Below are 16,726 nucleotides of genomic sequence, written 5' to 3' on the forward strand. Positions count from 1 at the left end.
AGAGATGAGCATGTTTATAGACTACTGGAAAAAAGCCAGTAAACAAAGACAGAAAATCAAGGAAGGAGGAGATGGAATTAAGAGCACAGACAGAAGAATGAATAGGAGGAATAACTAGACCTCTCCCTGTCAGATGGGTAGTAACACAGATCCAATCGGTGGGGGAAAAGGAAGGCTTGTGCAAGATCATCTGCACCGTCTTACCGATTGGTATCTCTGGCCACATCCTCATAGACACTCTGCACCCCAATCTCCAGCCTTGTGCAGCCATAAGTCAACATATCACTTAAATGCCGCTTCATGCAATAATCTGGTCTGGTCTCAATAGTAATTCCGATGCACTTTGTGAGGCTTCTCTCAGAATACCTGTAGAGTAAAATCGAAAAGTAAACAACTTGCCAAAGCTTTAGGACATCTGCTCTCATTTAAAGGATGTCTTCCTTTTGTCCTCCCGGCTCTAACCCAGTGGTTAAGAGCATGGGCTCGGACTTCCCTGGTGGTGCAGTGGTTAAGAATCTGCCTGCCAATGCAGGGGACACGGGTTCGAACCCTGGTCCGGGAAGATCCCACATGCCGCAGAGCAACTAAGCCCGTGCGCCTCAACTACTGAGCCTGCGCTCTAGAGCCCGCGAGTCACAACTACTGAGCCTGCGTGCCACAACTACTGAAGCCCGTGTGCCTAGAGCCCGTGCTCTGCAACAAGAGAAGCCACTGCAATAAGAAGCCCGCATACCGCAATGAAGAGTAGCCCCCGCTCAAAGCAACTAGAAAAAGCCCACGTGCAGCAACGAAGACCCAATTCAGCCAAAAATAAATAAAATAAATAAAATTTTAAAAACAGTTAAAAAAAAAGAGCGTGGGCTCTGGAGCCAGACTATCTGAGTTCAAATCCTGGCTCTGCTATTTCCTAACTATGCAAACAGGAAAGTTATTAACCTCCCTGTGCTTCGGTTTCATTATCTGCAAAATGAGGATAATAGTAGCTATACCTCATGGGACTGATGTGACTGAGCCAGCACAAAGTAATGTTATCATCACCATTATCATTATTATTCTCCTCAGTGTGCTGCAGCCATAATCTCCTTGAAAGCAGGGATTTCAACTGTGAGACCCTAATTTTCAATTCCTAGCAACGATTTTTCATGGAAGTGAAAACCATCTGCATTATATATTTCCCACTCCATATTTTAGAGTTATGTTAAATAAAAGAAAACAAAAGAGGGGGGAAGGGAGGGTATGCACGATGATCATAGGAATAATTCAGATGAAATGTCTTCTAAACCCACAAGTCTTTTTGTCAAGCCTATTCATCTTAGCAACAACTTACAAAATTAGGAATCATTTTTCTCCTTCACTAAACCCAGATATCAGAGTAGTGAGGACCATTTTAAATTTATTTATTTATTTATTTTGGCTGCGTTGGGGTCTTCATTGCTGCGTGCAGGCTTTCTCTAGTTGTGGCGAGCGGGGGCTGCTCTTCGTTGCAGTGTGTGGGCTTCTCACTGCAGTGGCTTCTCCTGTTGTGGAGCACGAGCTCCTGGCGCATGGGCCTCAGTAGCTTTGGCTCACGGGCTCTAGAGCACAGGCTCAGTAGTTGTGGCGCACGGGCTTAGCTGCTCCGCGGCATGTGGGATCTTCCCAGCCCAGGGCTCGAACCCACATCCCCTGCATTGGCAGGCGGATTCTCAACCACTGCGCCACCCGGGAAGCCCATGAGTACCACTTTAGATTCAAGCTAGAATCCAGAAGAGGAAAATGACTTGCTAAGTGGTCTGCTGATGCGATGGAACAGGAACCATTACCTAGACGCCACTGCGGCCAAGCACTGCACTATATACTCCACATGCACTGAATGCTCCCGTTAGCTCTATGAAGTATGTCTTATTATCCGCATTTTACAGATAAAGAAACTGAAGTTCCTAAAGTGATTAAATACTTTGTCCAAGGGTACAGAGCTCATAAAATCCAAGTCAGGATTTGAAGGTAGGTCTGTCTGACTTCAAAAATCCTACCCTGTGTTTCACTCTATCACATGGCTTGGACAATTCAGCATGGGACATCAGATCTGTCCTCTCTTCAACTTCTCTTAGAACGAAATAATTCTTCTCAGTGTACCCTTCTACAACTTTCTCAATGCTTCGGGCAGGGTGAGGGAAGCCTTTTTTTGCCACTTAATTTCGTATTTCCGAAGAAGTTCATAGCTTTTCTTCTTGAATAATAAAAATCATAAAATTTCCATAGTTTTGTAACTACTGTTCTCCTTTAAGTTCATTTATTATTGGCAATTCATAATTGTCAATAAGACTGACTTATCTAATTTAATAATAATTATTAAGAAGGTTACGAATCACTGAAGGACTGATTCTGAAGTCTTTCACTCTAGACGTTCAAAGTGTTTACACTATTACCCTATTCCTAAGGTTTTACATAGGATTACTACAGGCAGCAAGAACCAAAGGTAAACAACTAGTCTATAGTTACTAAACGATGAATCATAAGACAAAAAAGGGCACAGATCTTATCAAATCTTGCCTCTGACAGCTAGCTTCTCTGAAACAATCAGATCAGAAAGTCTCATGCCTCTCAAACAGGTGGGTCCCAAGGCATGCAGAATACATGTAACTCACCTTCTTCGAATACCAATTATTGTGTTTGGAGAAAACCATTGTTTTAAAATATTAAGGGACTTTCCTGGTGGTCCAGTGGTTAGGAAATCTGCCTTCCATTTCAGGGGACATGGGTTTGATCCTTGGTTGGGGGAACTAAGATCCCACATGCCGCGGGGCAACTAAGCCCGTGCACCACAACTACTGAGCCTGCGCTCTAGAGCCCGCGAGCCACAACTACTGAGCCTGCACGCTCTGGAGCCTGTGCCCCCACAACTAGAGGGAAGCCTGTGCGCCACAACAAAAAAGATCCTGCGTGCTGCAACGAGGATCTTGCGTGCTACAGCCAAGACCCGACACAGCCAAATAAAATAAATAAATATTTTAAAAAATTAAAAAAAAAGAAACACTAATGTATTATGGAGAAAGCATATTGCATGAGAGCTGAAAAAACCAAAAAGCGGAAAACTCTAAGTTTCGAGTATATTTAACAAAGTAAGTGAGAACATTTTACAATCAGGCATTCCAAAATTGTATCATAAAACCTCTCTATTAACTGATATTTTTATAAAACCCACAGTATTTCCTGGGACTTCCTTGGTGTTCCAGTGGTTAAGACTCCATGTTCCCAATGCTGGGGGCACGGGTTCAATCCCTGGTCAGGGAACAAAGATCCTATGTGCCGCAAGGCGCAGCCAATAAATAAATAAGTAAACACAAACAAACAAAACAAAACAAAAAAACAACCCACAGTATTTCCTAAAAGGATACCATTAAGTTATCAGCAAAGGTGGCAGCACAACAGTACCTAGCAATACTAAAACTAGAGGACAGGCAACTGCACAGATGGGAATTCATCTAGAGGAAAGAGAAGTCCACTAGCTAATCTCTATTGCACAGATCATCGAAGGCCCAAGCAAGACTGATAGAGAAAGCTGCTGCGAGGATGATAAGGTCTCTTCATAAGTAGTTAGAATGTAGTACAGGACATAGAGGCAAACCTTATTCGCAAACAATAATTTAACTCCATTTCAAAAGTGTCTTTCCTCTTGGGGAAAATGTCATTACCTTGTGCAGGAGCAGAAATGGAGGAACAAAAAATAACTCGTTTTTAAAAGCCAGTATTTTCTATTTACCACTATCTTTCTTTCAGAATTGCATTTTCATCTGAAAAGCCATTAAGCAGAAATACCTATCAAATTTGAGTAAAAACAATGGAGTATTTTCTAAAGAACAGAATATACGGTCATCTTATACAGTATAAGGTCATTTCTAAAAGGATTTTTGTTAATGCTATATATAGTTCTACACATCACTAATTCTTGCCTCTTCATTAAAGGGAGATGTAAAGATATCAGGATGATTGGTTTTTTAAAATATTGCAAATATGTTCATAAAGGCTGTCAACTAATCTAAGCAAAATGTCTGAGCTGGCATTTTATGGCCTGCTATAACCCACCACACTGTTTAGACAGCCATCCGACAGTGTGGCTCTCATTTACTACTGAGTTCAATTACCATACCATTGGGGAGCAGGGAGAGGCAGACTTGTTAAATTCTTGGGCGTTTAGTAAATGTACCAAGTTTTCCAACCCTGATCATGAGCTTCTAAGAGACAAAGTCAGGACTTGGACCCAGGTCTTCTGATTCCAATTCCACTTCTCTTTTTGTGGCATTATAGGGTCATTTTAAATAAGCCTAAATGCCACCACTGTGGGGCTATGCTGAATCCTATACTTTTCTGTATGCCACAGGAGTGGCATCAACTATAAAAGATGCTAATGTTCTCTGTGAAGCATAATTTAAGCCAATAACTTATGCTGACAGCATTTATTTTTTAACTGGGGGGTTGGGGCTAGGAGGGGGTGGGAGATGGGACAATAACCTGGGAACATAAAAGCAAATAAAAACCAAACGCTACCCAGACTTCAAGACAAAGCTCAAATACGTTTCTCCTGCCATGACATCTTCCCAGCGCCTCTAAGTAATTCTGCGCTCTCATCCCTAACGTACCTTGCCCCTACTCTGAATGGAGCTTGTCTTGTTATTTGTGGCTATGTCTGTCTATCCACCTAGACAGGAAGCTCCTGGAAGGCAGTAGGCTCGTATACATTTAGAGGTAAGGGCTTCAGCACTAAAAACTCTCCTTCAATATAAAAATTACAAATATGAAGAATGAGTAAATGAATGAGGCATAACCGAAGACATAGGAGGTCTCTCTTTACCCCCATAGCAGCCTCTAGCTAATCCTACTGGTTACCTTTCCTCTTGCAAATAGTTAACCCTAAAAGTTGCTGAACACTAGGCCAGGTAATCTACAGAAAGTAAAGATACAGTAGTTCTTGTCCCAGAGATGCTCAACAGTCTAGCTGTAGGGATAAGACACACAGCTAAAACCAAGAACCACTTAAGAACAAAGAGCCAGAAGTGGCAGATATATAACTGGATAGAAATGATTTCTTGGAAAGCATGCTTCTATTTCTGGAAGGAAGAAAGTGACCTATAAAAGTGACATCTATTGTTATTCCTTACTGTCCCTTCACACTAAGGTCCCAACCAGGGGGACACAGAAGAAAGACGATGTGAAGGTCTCTTTATTATCTTCTGTAAACGGTTTCTGATTTGCTCCAAGAAGGCTGTGGCATCAAAGAACACTTCTGATTACTATTAATCTCCTGAAGTCCTCTCTAAAACCTCTGTCATTAATTAAGTTGGATGTGTCTTACTTTAGATTTCCTGTGTGAAATCTCACTAGAGGTCTAAGCCCAAATTTCTGAGAGGTTTATGGACCCTTTCCTACATGGACATCCCTCTACCTCAAACTCAACCTGCTCAAACCAAATCACAACGTAAATATTTGTAATATGTAGATTAAATATTGATTTTCATTAATCACAATGTACAAACTCTCTTTTGCATCTGCAGTCTCAAAATGAGTAAGTAGAATTTATAAACTTCTTTGGACAGCCAAAGATTTTTTAGACTTGCCAAACAACATCTGGGGTTATTGGTGTAATTCCTCAGTAATACCACAGAACACATGCTTTTTGTGTGGGGGGGGCAGGGTGGTGCGGGGGCTATAATCATACCTGGAAAATATCTCAACAAAATTTTATGTTCTGTATAATGCTGTGCTAGTGATATTCCAAACTTAAGAATGATTGAGCTGAATGTTTGAGAATTTTAAAATAACTATCTTTTCCCTTTTGAGATGGTGGTCAAGTTTGCTTCCTGGATATTGGCAGTTAGGTCAAGAGGGTCTATAACATAAGGTTCTGCCCAACACAAACTGAGGAAACAGACAGGAACAGAAGTTCAATTTTTAAATGAGTACAACCTATGAAAAACTCACCTGGTAACATAGCTTAGAGAGCAATCAGGGACCTTTGGTCCCTTATCATGCTAGTTGACAAGGTTTAAGATATATGAAAAACAAGCCATAACAGTTTGGGTTTTGATTCTTTCAGTAGCCGACAAGAATGCTACCATTTTATACTCCTAATCAGACAGCAGAAGAGCCAACAGCAATGTACTATTAATAGAAAAAAACAATCATGGTTATTACACATTCTTTTAATATTGTATTCACATTCAAATTTAAGGGCTATACACATAAATGCATTATAGAAAAGTTGTCATTATCAGAAAGTGACTGCTAGATGAAAAATAACCTTCGAGCACATCTTTTATTATTTTTTTTAATTTTTATTTTTTTTGCAGTATGCGGGCCTCTCACTGCCATGGCCTCTCCTGTCGCGGAGCACAGGCTCCAGACTCGCAGGCCCAGCGGCCATGGCTCACGGGCCCAGCCGCTCCGCGGCATGTGGGATCCTCCCGGACCGGGGCACGAATCCGTGTCCCCTGCATCGGCAGGCGGACCATCAACCACTGCGCCACCAGGGAAAGCCCCCGAGCACATCTTTTAGATAAAAATTCCCATTCCAGTAGAAATCTTCAAAGCATACAATGTCACAGAAAGAAGTAACTTTAGAAATAATACAGTCCTGCCTCCTCATTAAAAGTCTGGAACCTGATTCTTAACGCACAGTTCTTCCCACTGCACTCATTTAACAATGTTTTTTAAGTACAGTAAGTCCCCTACATACAAACGAGTTCCATTCCAAGAGCACATACATAAGTCCAATTTGTTCTTAAGTCCAACAAAATTAGCCTAGGTACCCAACTTTTACAGATAATGCCAGATACATGAACTAACTTACGTGACTGGACATGCAAACGCATGTTCACATCTTTGAAAGTTCGCAACTTGAAGGTTCGTATGTAGGGGACTTACTATATCTTCTCTCCTCAAGGAATTGTGTTAGATATGACAGACCCTCTCTCCATAAAACTGCCAACTAGACTGTTAAAAGAAACAGTTTCAATGCAGAGACACATAGGGGTGGAAAGTAAATGGATGGAAAAAGATACTACATAGGGAAAACAGTTATGTAAAGGCTGTAATGTCTAATTTAACATCAATAAAAGGAAACTTCAAGACCAGAAATAAAGGACATTTCATAACGATAAAAAGGTAACTTCATATTGATAAAAAGTTCATATACCAGGAAAACATATCAATCATAAATGTGCATACTCCTCAGAGCAGATCTTCAAAATAAATGAAGTAAAAACTAATATAACTAAAGGGAGAAATAGATAATTCTTCAATCATAGTTGGATAATTTAATCTCTCTTAGCAACTGATAGAACTACACAGAAAACAAAACAAAACAAAACCAACCAACCCCAAGACAAGGACCATCTGAACAACACTATCTACCACTTTGACTGAATTGATATTTATAGAACATTACATCCAACAACTGCAGAATACACATTCTATCAAATATACATAGTTTGTTCACCAAGACAGACCATATATGCTGAGCCACAAAATAAACCTCAATAAAAAAACTTCAAGAAACTGAAATTGTACAGAATAGACCCTCTCTGACCAATATGGAATTAAATTAGAAATCAATGACATTAAGAAATCAAGAAAAACTCCAAGTTTTTGGAAATTTAGAAATTAAACCATACATTTGTATATAATCCATGGGTCAAAATACAACAATTTTAGGAAACATTTTGAACTGAATAATAATTAAAATACAACATACTAAAATTTGTGGGATTCAGCCAAAGCAGTGCTTAGAGGAAAACTTTAAAGCTTCAAATACTTATTAGAAAAGAAGAAAGGTCTATAGTGATAAGTTTCTATACCTTACTTAAGCATAGAAAGAGCAAAGGAAATCCAAAGCAAGTAGAAGATGATAATAAAAATAAAAGCAGAAATATATTAAGTAGAGGACATAAACAAAACCAAAAGTTAATTCTTTACAAAGAACAATATTTGATAAACCTTAACTAGACTAATAAAGAAAAAAAAGAGAGAACACAGGTAATCAGTATCAGGAGTGAAGGAGGGATGATCACTAACATCCTACAGACATTAAAGACAAAATAAGGGAACATTATGAACAACTTAATACCAAAAAGTTTGACAATCTGGATAAAACAAATTCCTTGAAAAATATAATTTACCAAAATGGACACAGAAGAAACAGAAAATTTGAATATTCCTTTATCTATTAAAGGAATTGAATTAATCATCTAAGACCCTCCCATAAAGAGACTCCAGTCTTGGATAGTTTTACTGTTGAGTTCTAGCAAACACTTACAGAAGAAATAATATTCATCTTACATGAACTCTTTCAGAAAATAGAGGAGGAAACACTTCATAAGTTGTTTTATAGGGCCGACATAACACTAAAACCAAAACCTGACAAAGAAGTTACATAAAAGGAAATCACAAACCACCATCCCTCATGAACAAAATCCTTTACAAAGTATTAGAAAGGTGAATCCAGTGATATATAAAAAGAAAAATATATTTTGACCAAATAGGGTTTATCATAGGAATGCAAGGTTAGTTTAACATTAAAAGATCAATAAAAGTGCTATATATTATCAGAATAAAGGAGAAAAATCATATGATCATTTAAATACAGACAGAGAAATCATTAGACAAATGAGTTAATGATAAAAACTCTTAGCAAAATTCTTTCATCTGATAAAGGTATCTACAAAAAAACTCACAAGTAACACTATACTTAACACTGCAGTATTAAATGTTTTCCCTGTATTACTGGGAATAAGACAGAGAGACTCACTCTCACCACTTCTATTTAACACTGTACAGAATGTCCTAGCCATTGCAATATGGCAAGAAAAAGAAAAGCATGCAAATCCAAACGGAAAAATTAAAACTCACTGTATTTGCAGATTATATGATGGTTTTTGAAGAAACTCCCAGCAAATTTACAAAAACAACTTTGAGAACTAAGTAGTGAATTTATAGTAAGGTCATATGATATAAGGTTAATATACAAAAATCAACCATGTATCTAGATACTAGCTGCAAACAATTTGAAAATACAATTTTTAAAAATTTCATTTAATATAGCATCAACAAAATACTTTGGAATAAATTTAACAAAAAGCTTACAAAATATCCAAACTGAAGATTGCTAAGAGAAATTAAAAAACACTTAAGGAAACCAGGAGATAGACTATGTTCATAAACTGGAAAACAATATGTTAAATGGTAATTTTCTCAAAATTCTTCTATAGTTTAAACACATTCCCAATCCTATCACACTTATATTTATTTACTTATTTTTTTTAACATCTTTATTGGAGTATAATTGCTTTACAATGCTGTGTTAGTTTCTGCTGTATAACAAAGTGAATTAGTTATATGTATACTTACATCCCCATATCCCCTCCCTCTTGCACCTCCCTCCCACAGCCCCATTCCACCCTGCTAGGTGGTCACAAAGCACCAAGCTGATCTCCCTGTGCTATGCAGCTGCTTCCCACTAGCTATCTATTTTACATTTGGTAGTGTATATATGTCAATGCTACTCTTTCACTTCATCCCAGCTTACCCTTCCCCCTCCCCGTGTCCTCCAATTCACTCTCTACGTCTGCGTCTTTATTCCTGTCCTACCCCTAGGTTCATCTGAACCTTTTTAATTTTTTAGATTCCATATATATGTTAGCATACAACATTTGGTTTTCTCTTTCTGACTTACTCCACTCTGTATGACACACTCTAGGTCCATCCACCTCACTACAAATAACTCAACTTCACTTCTTTTTTGGCTGAGTAATATTCCATTGTATATACGTGCCACATCTTTATCCATTCATCTGTCGATGGACACTTGGGTTGCTTCCATGTCCTGGCTATTGTAAACAGTGCTGCAATGAACATTGTGGTACATGTCTCTTTTTGAATTATGGTTTTCTCAGGGTATATGCCCAGTAGTGGGACTGCTGGGTCATATGGTAGTTCTATTTGTAGTTTTTTAAGGAACCTCCACAGCAGATGTAACAATTTACATTCCCACCAACAGTGCAAGAGGGTTCCCTTTTCTCCACACCCTCTCCAGCATTTATTGTTTGTAGACTTTTTGATAATGGCCATTCTGAGCAGAGTGAGGTGATACCTCGTTGTGGTTTTGATTTGCATTTCTCTAATGATTAGTGACAACTGAGCATCCTTTCATGTGTTTGTTGGCAATCTGTATATCTTTTTTGGAGAAATGTCTATTTAGGTCTTCTGCTCATTTTTGGATTGGGCTGCTTGTTTTCTGGATATTGAGCTGCTTGGATACTTTGTAGATAAATCCTTTGTCAGTTGCTTCGTTTGCAAATAATTTCTCCCATTCGGAGGGTTGTCTTTTTGTCTTGTTTATGGTTTCCTTTGCTGTGCAAAAGCTTCAAGTTTCATTAGGTCCCATGTGTTTATTTTTGTTCTCATTTCCATTTCTCTAGGAGGTGGATCAAAAAGGATCTTGCTGTGATTTATGTCATAGAGTGTTCTGCCTATGTTTTCCTCTAAGAGTTTTATAGTGTCTGGCCTTACATTTAGGTCTTTAATCTTTTTTTTTTTTTTTTGCGGTACGCGGGCCTCTCACTTGTGGCCTCTCCTGTTGCGGAGCACAGGCTCCAGATATGCAGACTTAGCGGCCATGGCTCACAGGCCTAGCTGCTCCATGGCATGTGGGATTTTCCTGGACCGGGGCACGAACTTGTGTCCCCTGCATCGGCAGGTGGACTCTCAACCACTGCGCCACCAGGGAAGCCCTTTAATCCATTTTGAGTTTATTTTTGTGTATGGTGTTAGGAGTATTCTAATTTCTTTCTTTTACATGTAGCTCTCCAGTTTTCCCTGCACCACTTATTGAACAGGCTGTCTTTTCTCCATTGTATATTCTTGCCTCCTTTGTCAAAGATACAGTGATCATACGTGCGTGGGTTTATCTCTGGGCTTTCTATTCTGTTCCATGGATCTATATTTCTGTTTTTGTGCCAGTACCATACTGTCTTTTTTCTTTTTTTAACATCTTTATTGGAGTATAATTGCTTTACAATGTTGCGTTAGTTTCTGAGTATAACAAAGTGACTCAGCTATATGTATACATATATCCCCATATCCCCTCCCTCTTGCATCTCCCTCCCACCCATACTGTCTTGATTACTGTAGCCTTGTAGTATAGTCTGAAGTCAGGGAGCCTGATTCCTCCAGCTCTGCTTTTCTTTCTCAAGATTACTTCTGCTGTTCAGGGTCTTTTCTGTTTCCATACAAGTTGTAAAGTTTTTTGTTCTAGTTCTGTGAAAAATGCCATTGGTAGCTTGACAGGGATTACACTGAATCTGTAGATTGCTTTGGGTAGTAGAGTCCTTTTCACAATGTTGATTCTTCCAATCCAAGAACATGGTATATACCTCCATCTGTCTGTATCACCTTTAATTTCTTTCATCAGTGTCTTATAGTTTTCTGCAAACAGGTGTTTTGTCTCCTTAGGAAGATTTATTCCTAGGTATTTTATTCTTTTTGTTACAATGGTAAATGGGACTGTGTCTTTAATTTCTCCTACAGATTTTTCATCTTTAGTGTATAGGAATGCAAGAGATTTCTGTGCATTAATTTTGTATCCTGCTACTTTACCAAATTCACTGATTAGCTCTAGTAGTTTTCTGGTAGCATCTTTAGGATTCTCTATGTATAGTATCTTGTCATCTGTAAACAGTGACAGTTTTAAATCTTTTCCGATTTGGATTCCTTTTATTTCTTTTTCTTCTCTGATTACTGTGGCTAAAACTTCCAAATCTATGTTGAACAACAGCGGTGATAGTGGGCAACCTTGTCTCATTCCTGATCTTAGAGGAAATGGTTTCAGTTTTTCACCATTGAGAACCATGTTGGCTGTGGGTTTGTCATATATGGCCTTTATTATGTTGAGGTAGGTTCCCTCTATGCCCACTTTCTGGAGAGTGTTTATCATAAATGGGTGTTGAATTTTGTTGAAAGCTTTTTCTGCATCTATTGAGATGATCATATGGTTTTTATCCTTCTGTTTGTTAATATGGCTACAACACTTTTTAATAGAAATTGATAAGCATAAACTTTATATAGAAAGGCAAAGGACCTAAAATATCCAAAGCAATCTTGAAAAACAATGACAGAGTTAGAAGACTTATACTACTTAAATGTATAAAACTACAGTAATCAGGACTGTGGTACTGGCATAAAGACAAAAACACATCAACGGAACAGAAGAGAGTACAGTCCCAAATTTATATAGCCAATTGATGTTTTAAAAAATTATTTTATTTATTTTTGGCTGCATGGGGTCTTTGTTGCTGCGCGTGGGTTTTCTCTAGTTGCAGCAAGTGGGGACTACTCTTCGTTGTGGTGCGCTGGCCTCTCACGGCGGTGGCTTCTCTCGTTGCGGAGCATGGGCTGTAGGCGCACAGGCTTCAGTAGTTGTGGCTTGTGAGCTCTAGAGCGCAGGCTCAGTAGTTGTGGTGCACGGACTTAGTTGCTCCGCGGCATGTGGGATCTTCTGGGACCAGGACTCGAACCCACGTCTCTGCATTGGCAGGCGGATTCTTAACCACTGAGCCAACAGGGAAGCCCTAGCCAATTGATTTTTGACAAAGGTGCCAATACAATCTATATAGGAAAGGGAAGTTTTAAAACAAGTAATGTTGAAACAATTAGGTATGTATATGGAAAAAAAGAAACCTTGACTCCTACCTCACACTATACATAAAATATTAAATCAAGATGGATCATAAGCCTACGTATGAAAGGTAAATATAAAGGCTAAAACAATAACTAGAAGAGAACACAGGAGAATATCTTTTTGCCTTATGAGTAGGCAAAGGTTTGTTAGAGATAATACAAAAAGCAGTAATTATGAAAGAAAAAATTGCAAATTAGACTTTACCAAGACAAAAGACTCTGCTCAAATACATTAACATAATGAACACTCAAGCCACAGACTGGGTTTTCGTATTTGTAAAATATAGATCTAACAAAGGTCTAGAATCCAGGATATATAATAGCCCAATAAAAAATGGGCAAAAGATTTTACCACACACTTCACAAAGGAAATATATATAGAAAGCGTAAGCACGTAATAAAGTGCTCAACATCATTAGTCATCAGAAAAATGCAAATTAAAACCACAATTAAACCCACAACACACCCACTAGAAGAGCTAAACTTACGAAGACTGACAACACCTTATGCTGGTGAGGATGTGGAACAAATGAACACTCATACATTACTCGTAGGAGTAAAAATGGTACAATCACTTTGGGAAAATGTCTGGCAGTTTAAAAACTAAACATATGATGTAGCAATTCCACTTCTAGTTATTACCCAAGAGAAATAAATACATATATTCACAAAAAGACTTATATAAGTATGTTCATTGAAGTTTTATCATAATAGCTACAAACTGCAAACAGCCCAGCTATCCATCAATAGAATGGATAAACAAACTGTGCTCTATGCATATAACAGAATCCTACCCAGCACTAAAAAGGTAACGGCTACTGAAATACCCAACATGGATAAATCTCTAAATATAACGCTCGGTGAAAGACGCCTTACACAAAAGAGTATATGCTATATGGTTCCATTCATATGACGTTTTAGAACAGGCAAAACTAATCTATGAAAGGAAAAAAAGGGAAGACTGCTGCTTCTGGGAGGTGCAGGTGAGGCTTTACTGGGAGGAGACAGGAGGAAACTTTCTGGGACGATGGTAATGTTCTATATCTTAGTATGATTTTGTTGCACAGGTATATGCATTTGTTAGAACTCATCAAAGAGTACCCATAAGACCTGTGCATTTCACAGTATGTAAATTTACTTGAAAAGAAAATATTACAAACAGTGAAGTAGCTAATGATGTGCAAATGCACGTATTCGGGGAGAAGGGTACTGAAGTCTGCAGCCTGCTTTGAAATGTGTTAAAAAAATAAAAAGAAGCATTGATGGGTGGACAGAGGAATGGCTAGTTGGATAAGTATGTGATAAAGCAAACACTGTAGAACCTCGGTGACAGGTATGGGATGTTCACTGGAAAATTCTTTCAATTTTTGTTTGTTTCAAATAAAATGCTGGAAGAAAAACAACTAATATCACCTCTTTTTATGATGACTAAGATTGTATCCTAGGTTGGACTGCCAATGTTGAGGATCCTGGTCACCATCTACGAAAATCTGATTATCAAGGGAGTAAGTAAAAGTGATCAACAATATGAAGTGAGGCGCGGGGATGGGGAGGGTATTAGAGCCAAAGTCCAGACATGCAAGAGGTTCTGAGGCCTGCCAGAAATAAGGCCAGGGCAGCAAGGCAGGAGACTGCCACTTTCAGGCCTTCTTAGGTTGCTTTGCTTTCTTCATTCCTCTGCAAATCTATGAAATTAGCTTCTGGGCCTGGGACCCAGCATTACCTAGCACTCTAGTTTTTCCAAGACACAGAAGGACATAGTTGGAGGATTTAAAGTCATTGATGGAGGGGGAAAAAAGAGGAAGGAACAGAACTGAATTAAAAATTCCACAGGGAGAAGGTATGACTCACCTACTTCTTGGTGGGTAACTACCCTTTTAAATTGAATCTTGTGAAAACAGCCAAGGAGCATTAAAAATTGAATGCAAAACTGCTTCTGGGCCAGGCTGATTAAAAAGGAATAAAACCATTTTAAAAGGTTGTTTTGAGATATTTGGCAACATTTGCATTCTGGTGAACGGGTGACTCAGATCCCACTGCTGGTCCTTGTCACCTCCAGAGCTATGATTTTTAGAGGATGATAGTCACCAGTAATTGATGATCTCTGGAGATTACTGCAGTCTCAGTCTAGCTGATAGTAATGAGTGATTATCACTTTGCTTGATTTAATGAGCCTTCACAGAAATCATACCTGCTTTGTCCTTGACCTCTCTGTTCACTCAAGCTTTCCAATGTTTCCATCTGCAAGGATATAACATACTGCTTGTTACTAACCTGCCATAAATAACAACCAAGTTCACCTTGTTAGGGCTTCTCCTTACCCTAACTCTTAATCTTTTAAGAAAAAAGCAAAACTTTAACCAGATGACACACAATAGCAAAGCAGAGACACACTTGAGCTGATAGAACTTGACACTAATTCGAACAAAGACTTTTAACCTTAAACACGGTTGACTCATCTGTCACAATATGTAACTTTTAACTTAATTTAAAATTAATCTTAAAAAAAAAAAAACCCACCTAGGGACTTCCCTGATGGCGCAGTGGTTAAGAATCCACCTGCCAATGCAGGGGACACAGGTTCAAGCCCTGGTCCGGGAAGATCCACCTGCCAAAGAGCAACTAAGCCCGCGTGCCATGGCTACTGAGCCTGCGCTCTAGAGCCCGCGAGCCACAACTACTGAAGCCCGTGTGCCACAACTACTGAGTCCACATGCCACAATTACTGAAGCCCGCACGTCTAGAGTCCTTGCTCTGCAACGAGAAAAGCCATTGCAATGAGAAGCCTGCGCACCGCAACAAAGAGCAGCTCCCGCTCGCTGCAACTAGAGAAAGCCTGCGCACAGCAACGAAGACCCAATGCCGCCAAAAATAAATAAATAAAATAAATAAATTTATTAAAAACAACAACAAAAAACACCCCACCTATGCCAAGCTTGTCAAAGTCAGTATTACATCTGTGTAGTTGTACTAGTATCAACTACTAGTAAAATAAACATGAAATTCATCACCTTACCTCTGAGAGAGGTGGGTCATGCTGGGTAACCCAAACAGTTTTCATGAATACCCTCTGCGCAAGAGAACTTAGAGAACGGCAAAGTAAATATCTCATCCAAAATTTTTGAAGAAAACGTTATGTTCAAAACACAGTATCTCTGGGCTGCTCTACATTTTGCAAAGATGTCAACATTTGAAAATAGTTTTCTATGTCTCTATAATACAAACCAGACAACTATTTCTTCAAATTATACAAAGCTTCCCTGAAAAACAAATACCAACTCTATTATAGGGAATTGGCAGTAAAAATTTACCTCAACAAAGCAAACAAGATACCACAAATTGGCTTTTTCCAGATAATCTCATAAAAGTATAGAGACCAGGAGTAAAAAGCAAAACATGTCGAATGTGGGTTGGCAGGATTCAGTGTAGCATTTATGGATGGTTTCATGGCTCCCAGATTGTACTTTTACTACTTCCCGAGAGCCATTCATGATATTTGTTGCAATGAAGGCTCAAATCCCATAAAAATTTTTATCCGAAAGTAAAGTGTTTGTTGCCCCCTTGAGGTAAATTCAAGAACAGAAACAAAACAACGCCGGCTCTGCCTGGTCCATTAGAGAAAGAGGCTTGCTTCTCCAAACGGCTTTTTCTACACACATACCGTAATCGCAAGTTATAATAATAATAAAACTCTATTTTCACCTGGAAAAAAAAGAGGCAATTTACAAACACCACTAGACACTGCACCATTTCTGCAAAAATAAAGATAAAACTTCACACAAAGAATAGAGCAAATATTTTTAAAGTTTCAGGTGATGAGATGTCAGACTAACTGCATCCTAAAAATTCATTATGCAGATCTTCAGTTGGCCTAGCTCACATGACCCGGGGGACCCAAACTGTAGACTGAAAAGCTCTGCAGCAAACTTTCATGGGGGTGAGGAAGGGCGGGACAAGTCCAAGATACTTATGGCTCAAATCCACATAATGTGCAAGGTCTGCAACATGAGGACAGCTG

The 16,726-nt window shown here is 38.8% G+C and overlaps 1 protein-coding gene across 2 annotated transcripts in view; it reads right to left on the reverse strand.

Annotated features, from left to right (window-relative positions):
* ELP3 (elongator acetyltransferase complex subunit 3) overlaps positions 1-16,726 on the reverse strand; it is a 109,453-nt gene that overhangs the window by 63,436 nt on the left and 29,291 nt on the right. For both annotated transcript variants that reach the window (XM_065878640.1, XM_065878641.1), the window contains one exon: positions 205-366. In XM_065878640.1, coding sequence (XP_065734712.1) covers positions 205-366 — 162 coding nt within the window. The remainder of the gene's footprint in view (positions 1-204; positions 367-16,726) is intronic.

Source organism: Phocoena phocoena, chromosome 6 (assembly GCF_963924675.1).
Source record: "Phocoena phocoena chromosome 6, mPhoPho1.1, whole genome shotgun sequence".
In the NCBI taxonomy this organism is placed as follows: domain Eukaryota; kingdom Metazoa; phylum Chordata; class Mammalia; order Artiodactyla; family Phocoenidae; genus Phocoena; species Phocoena phocoena.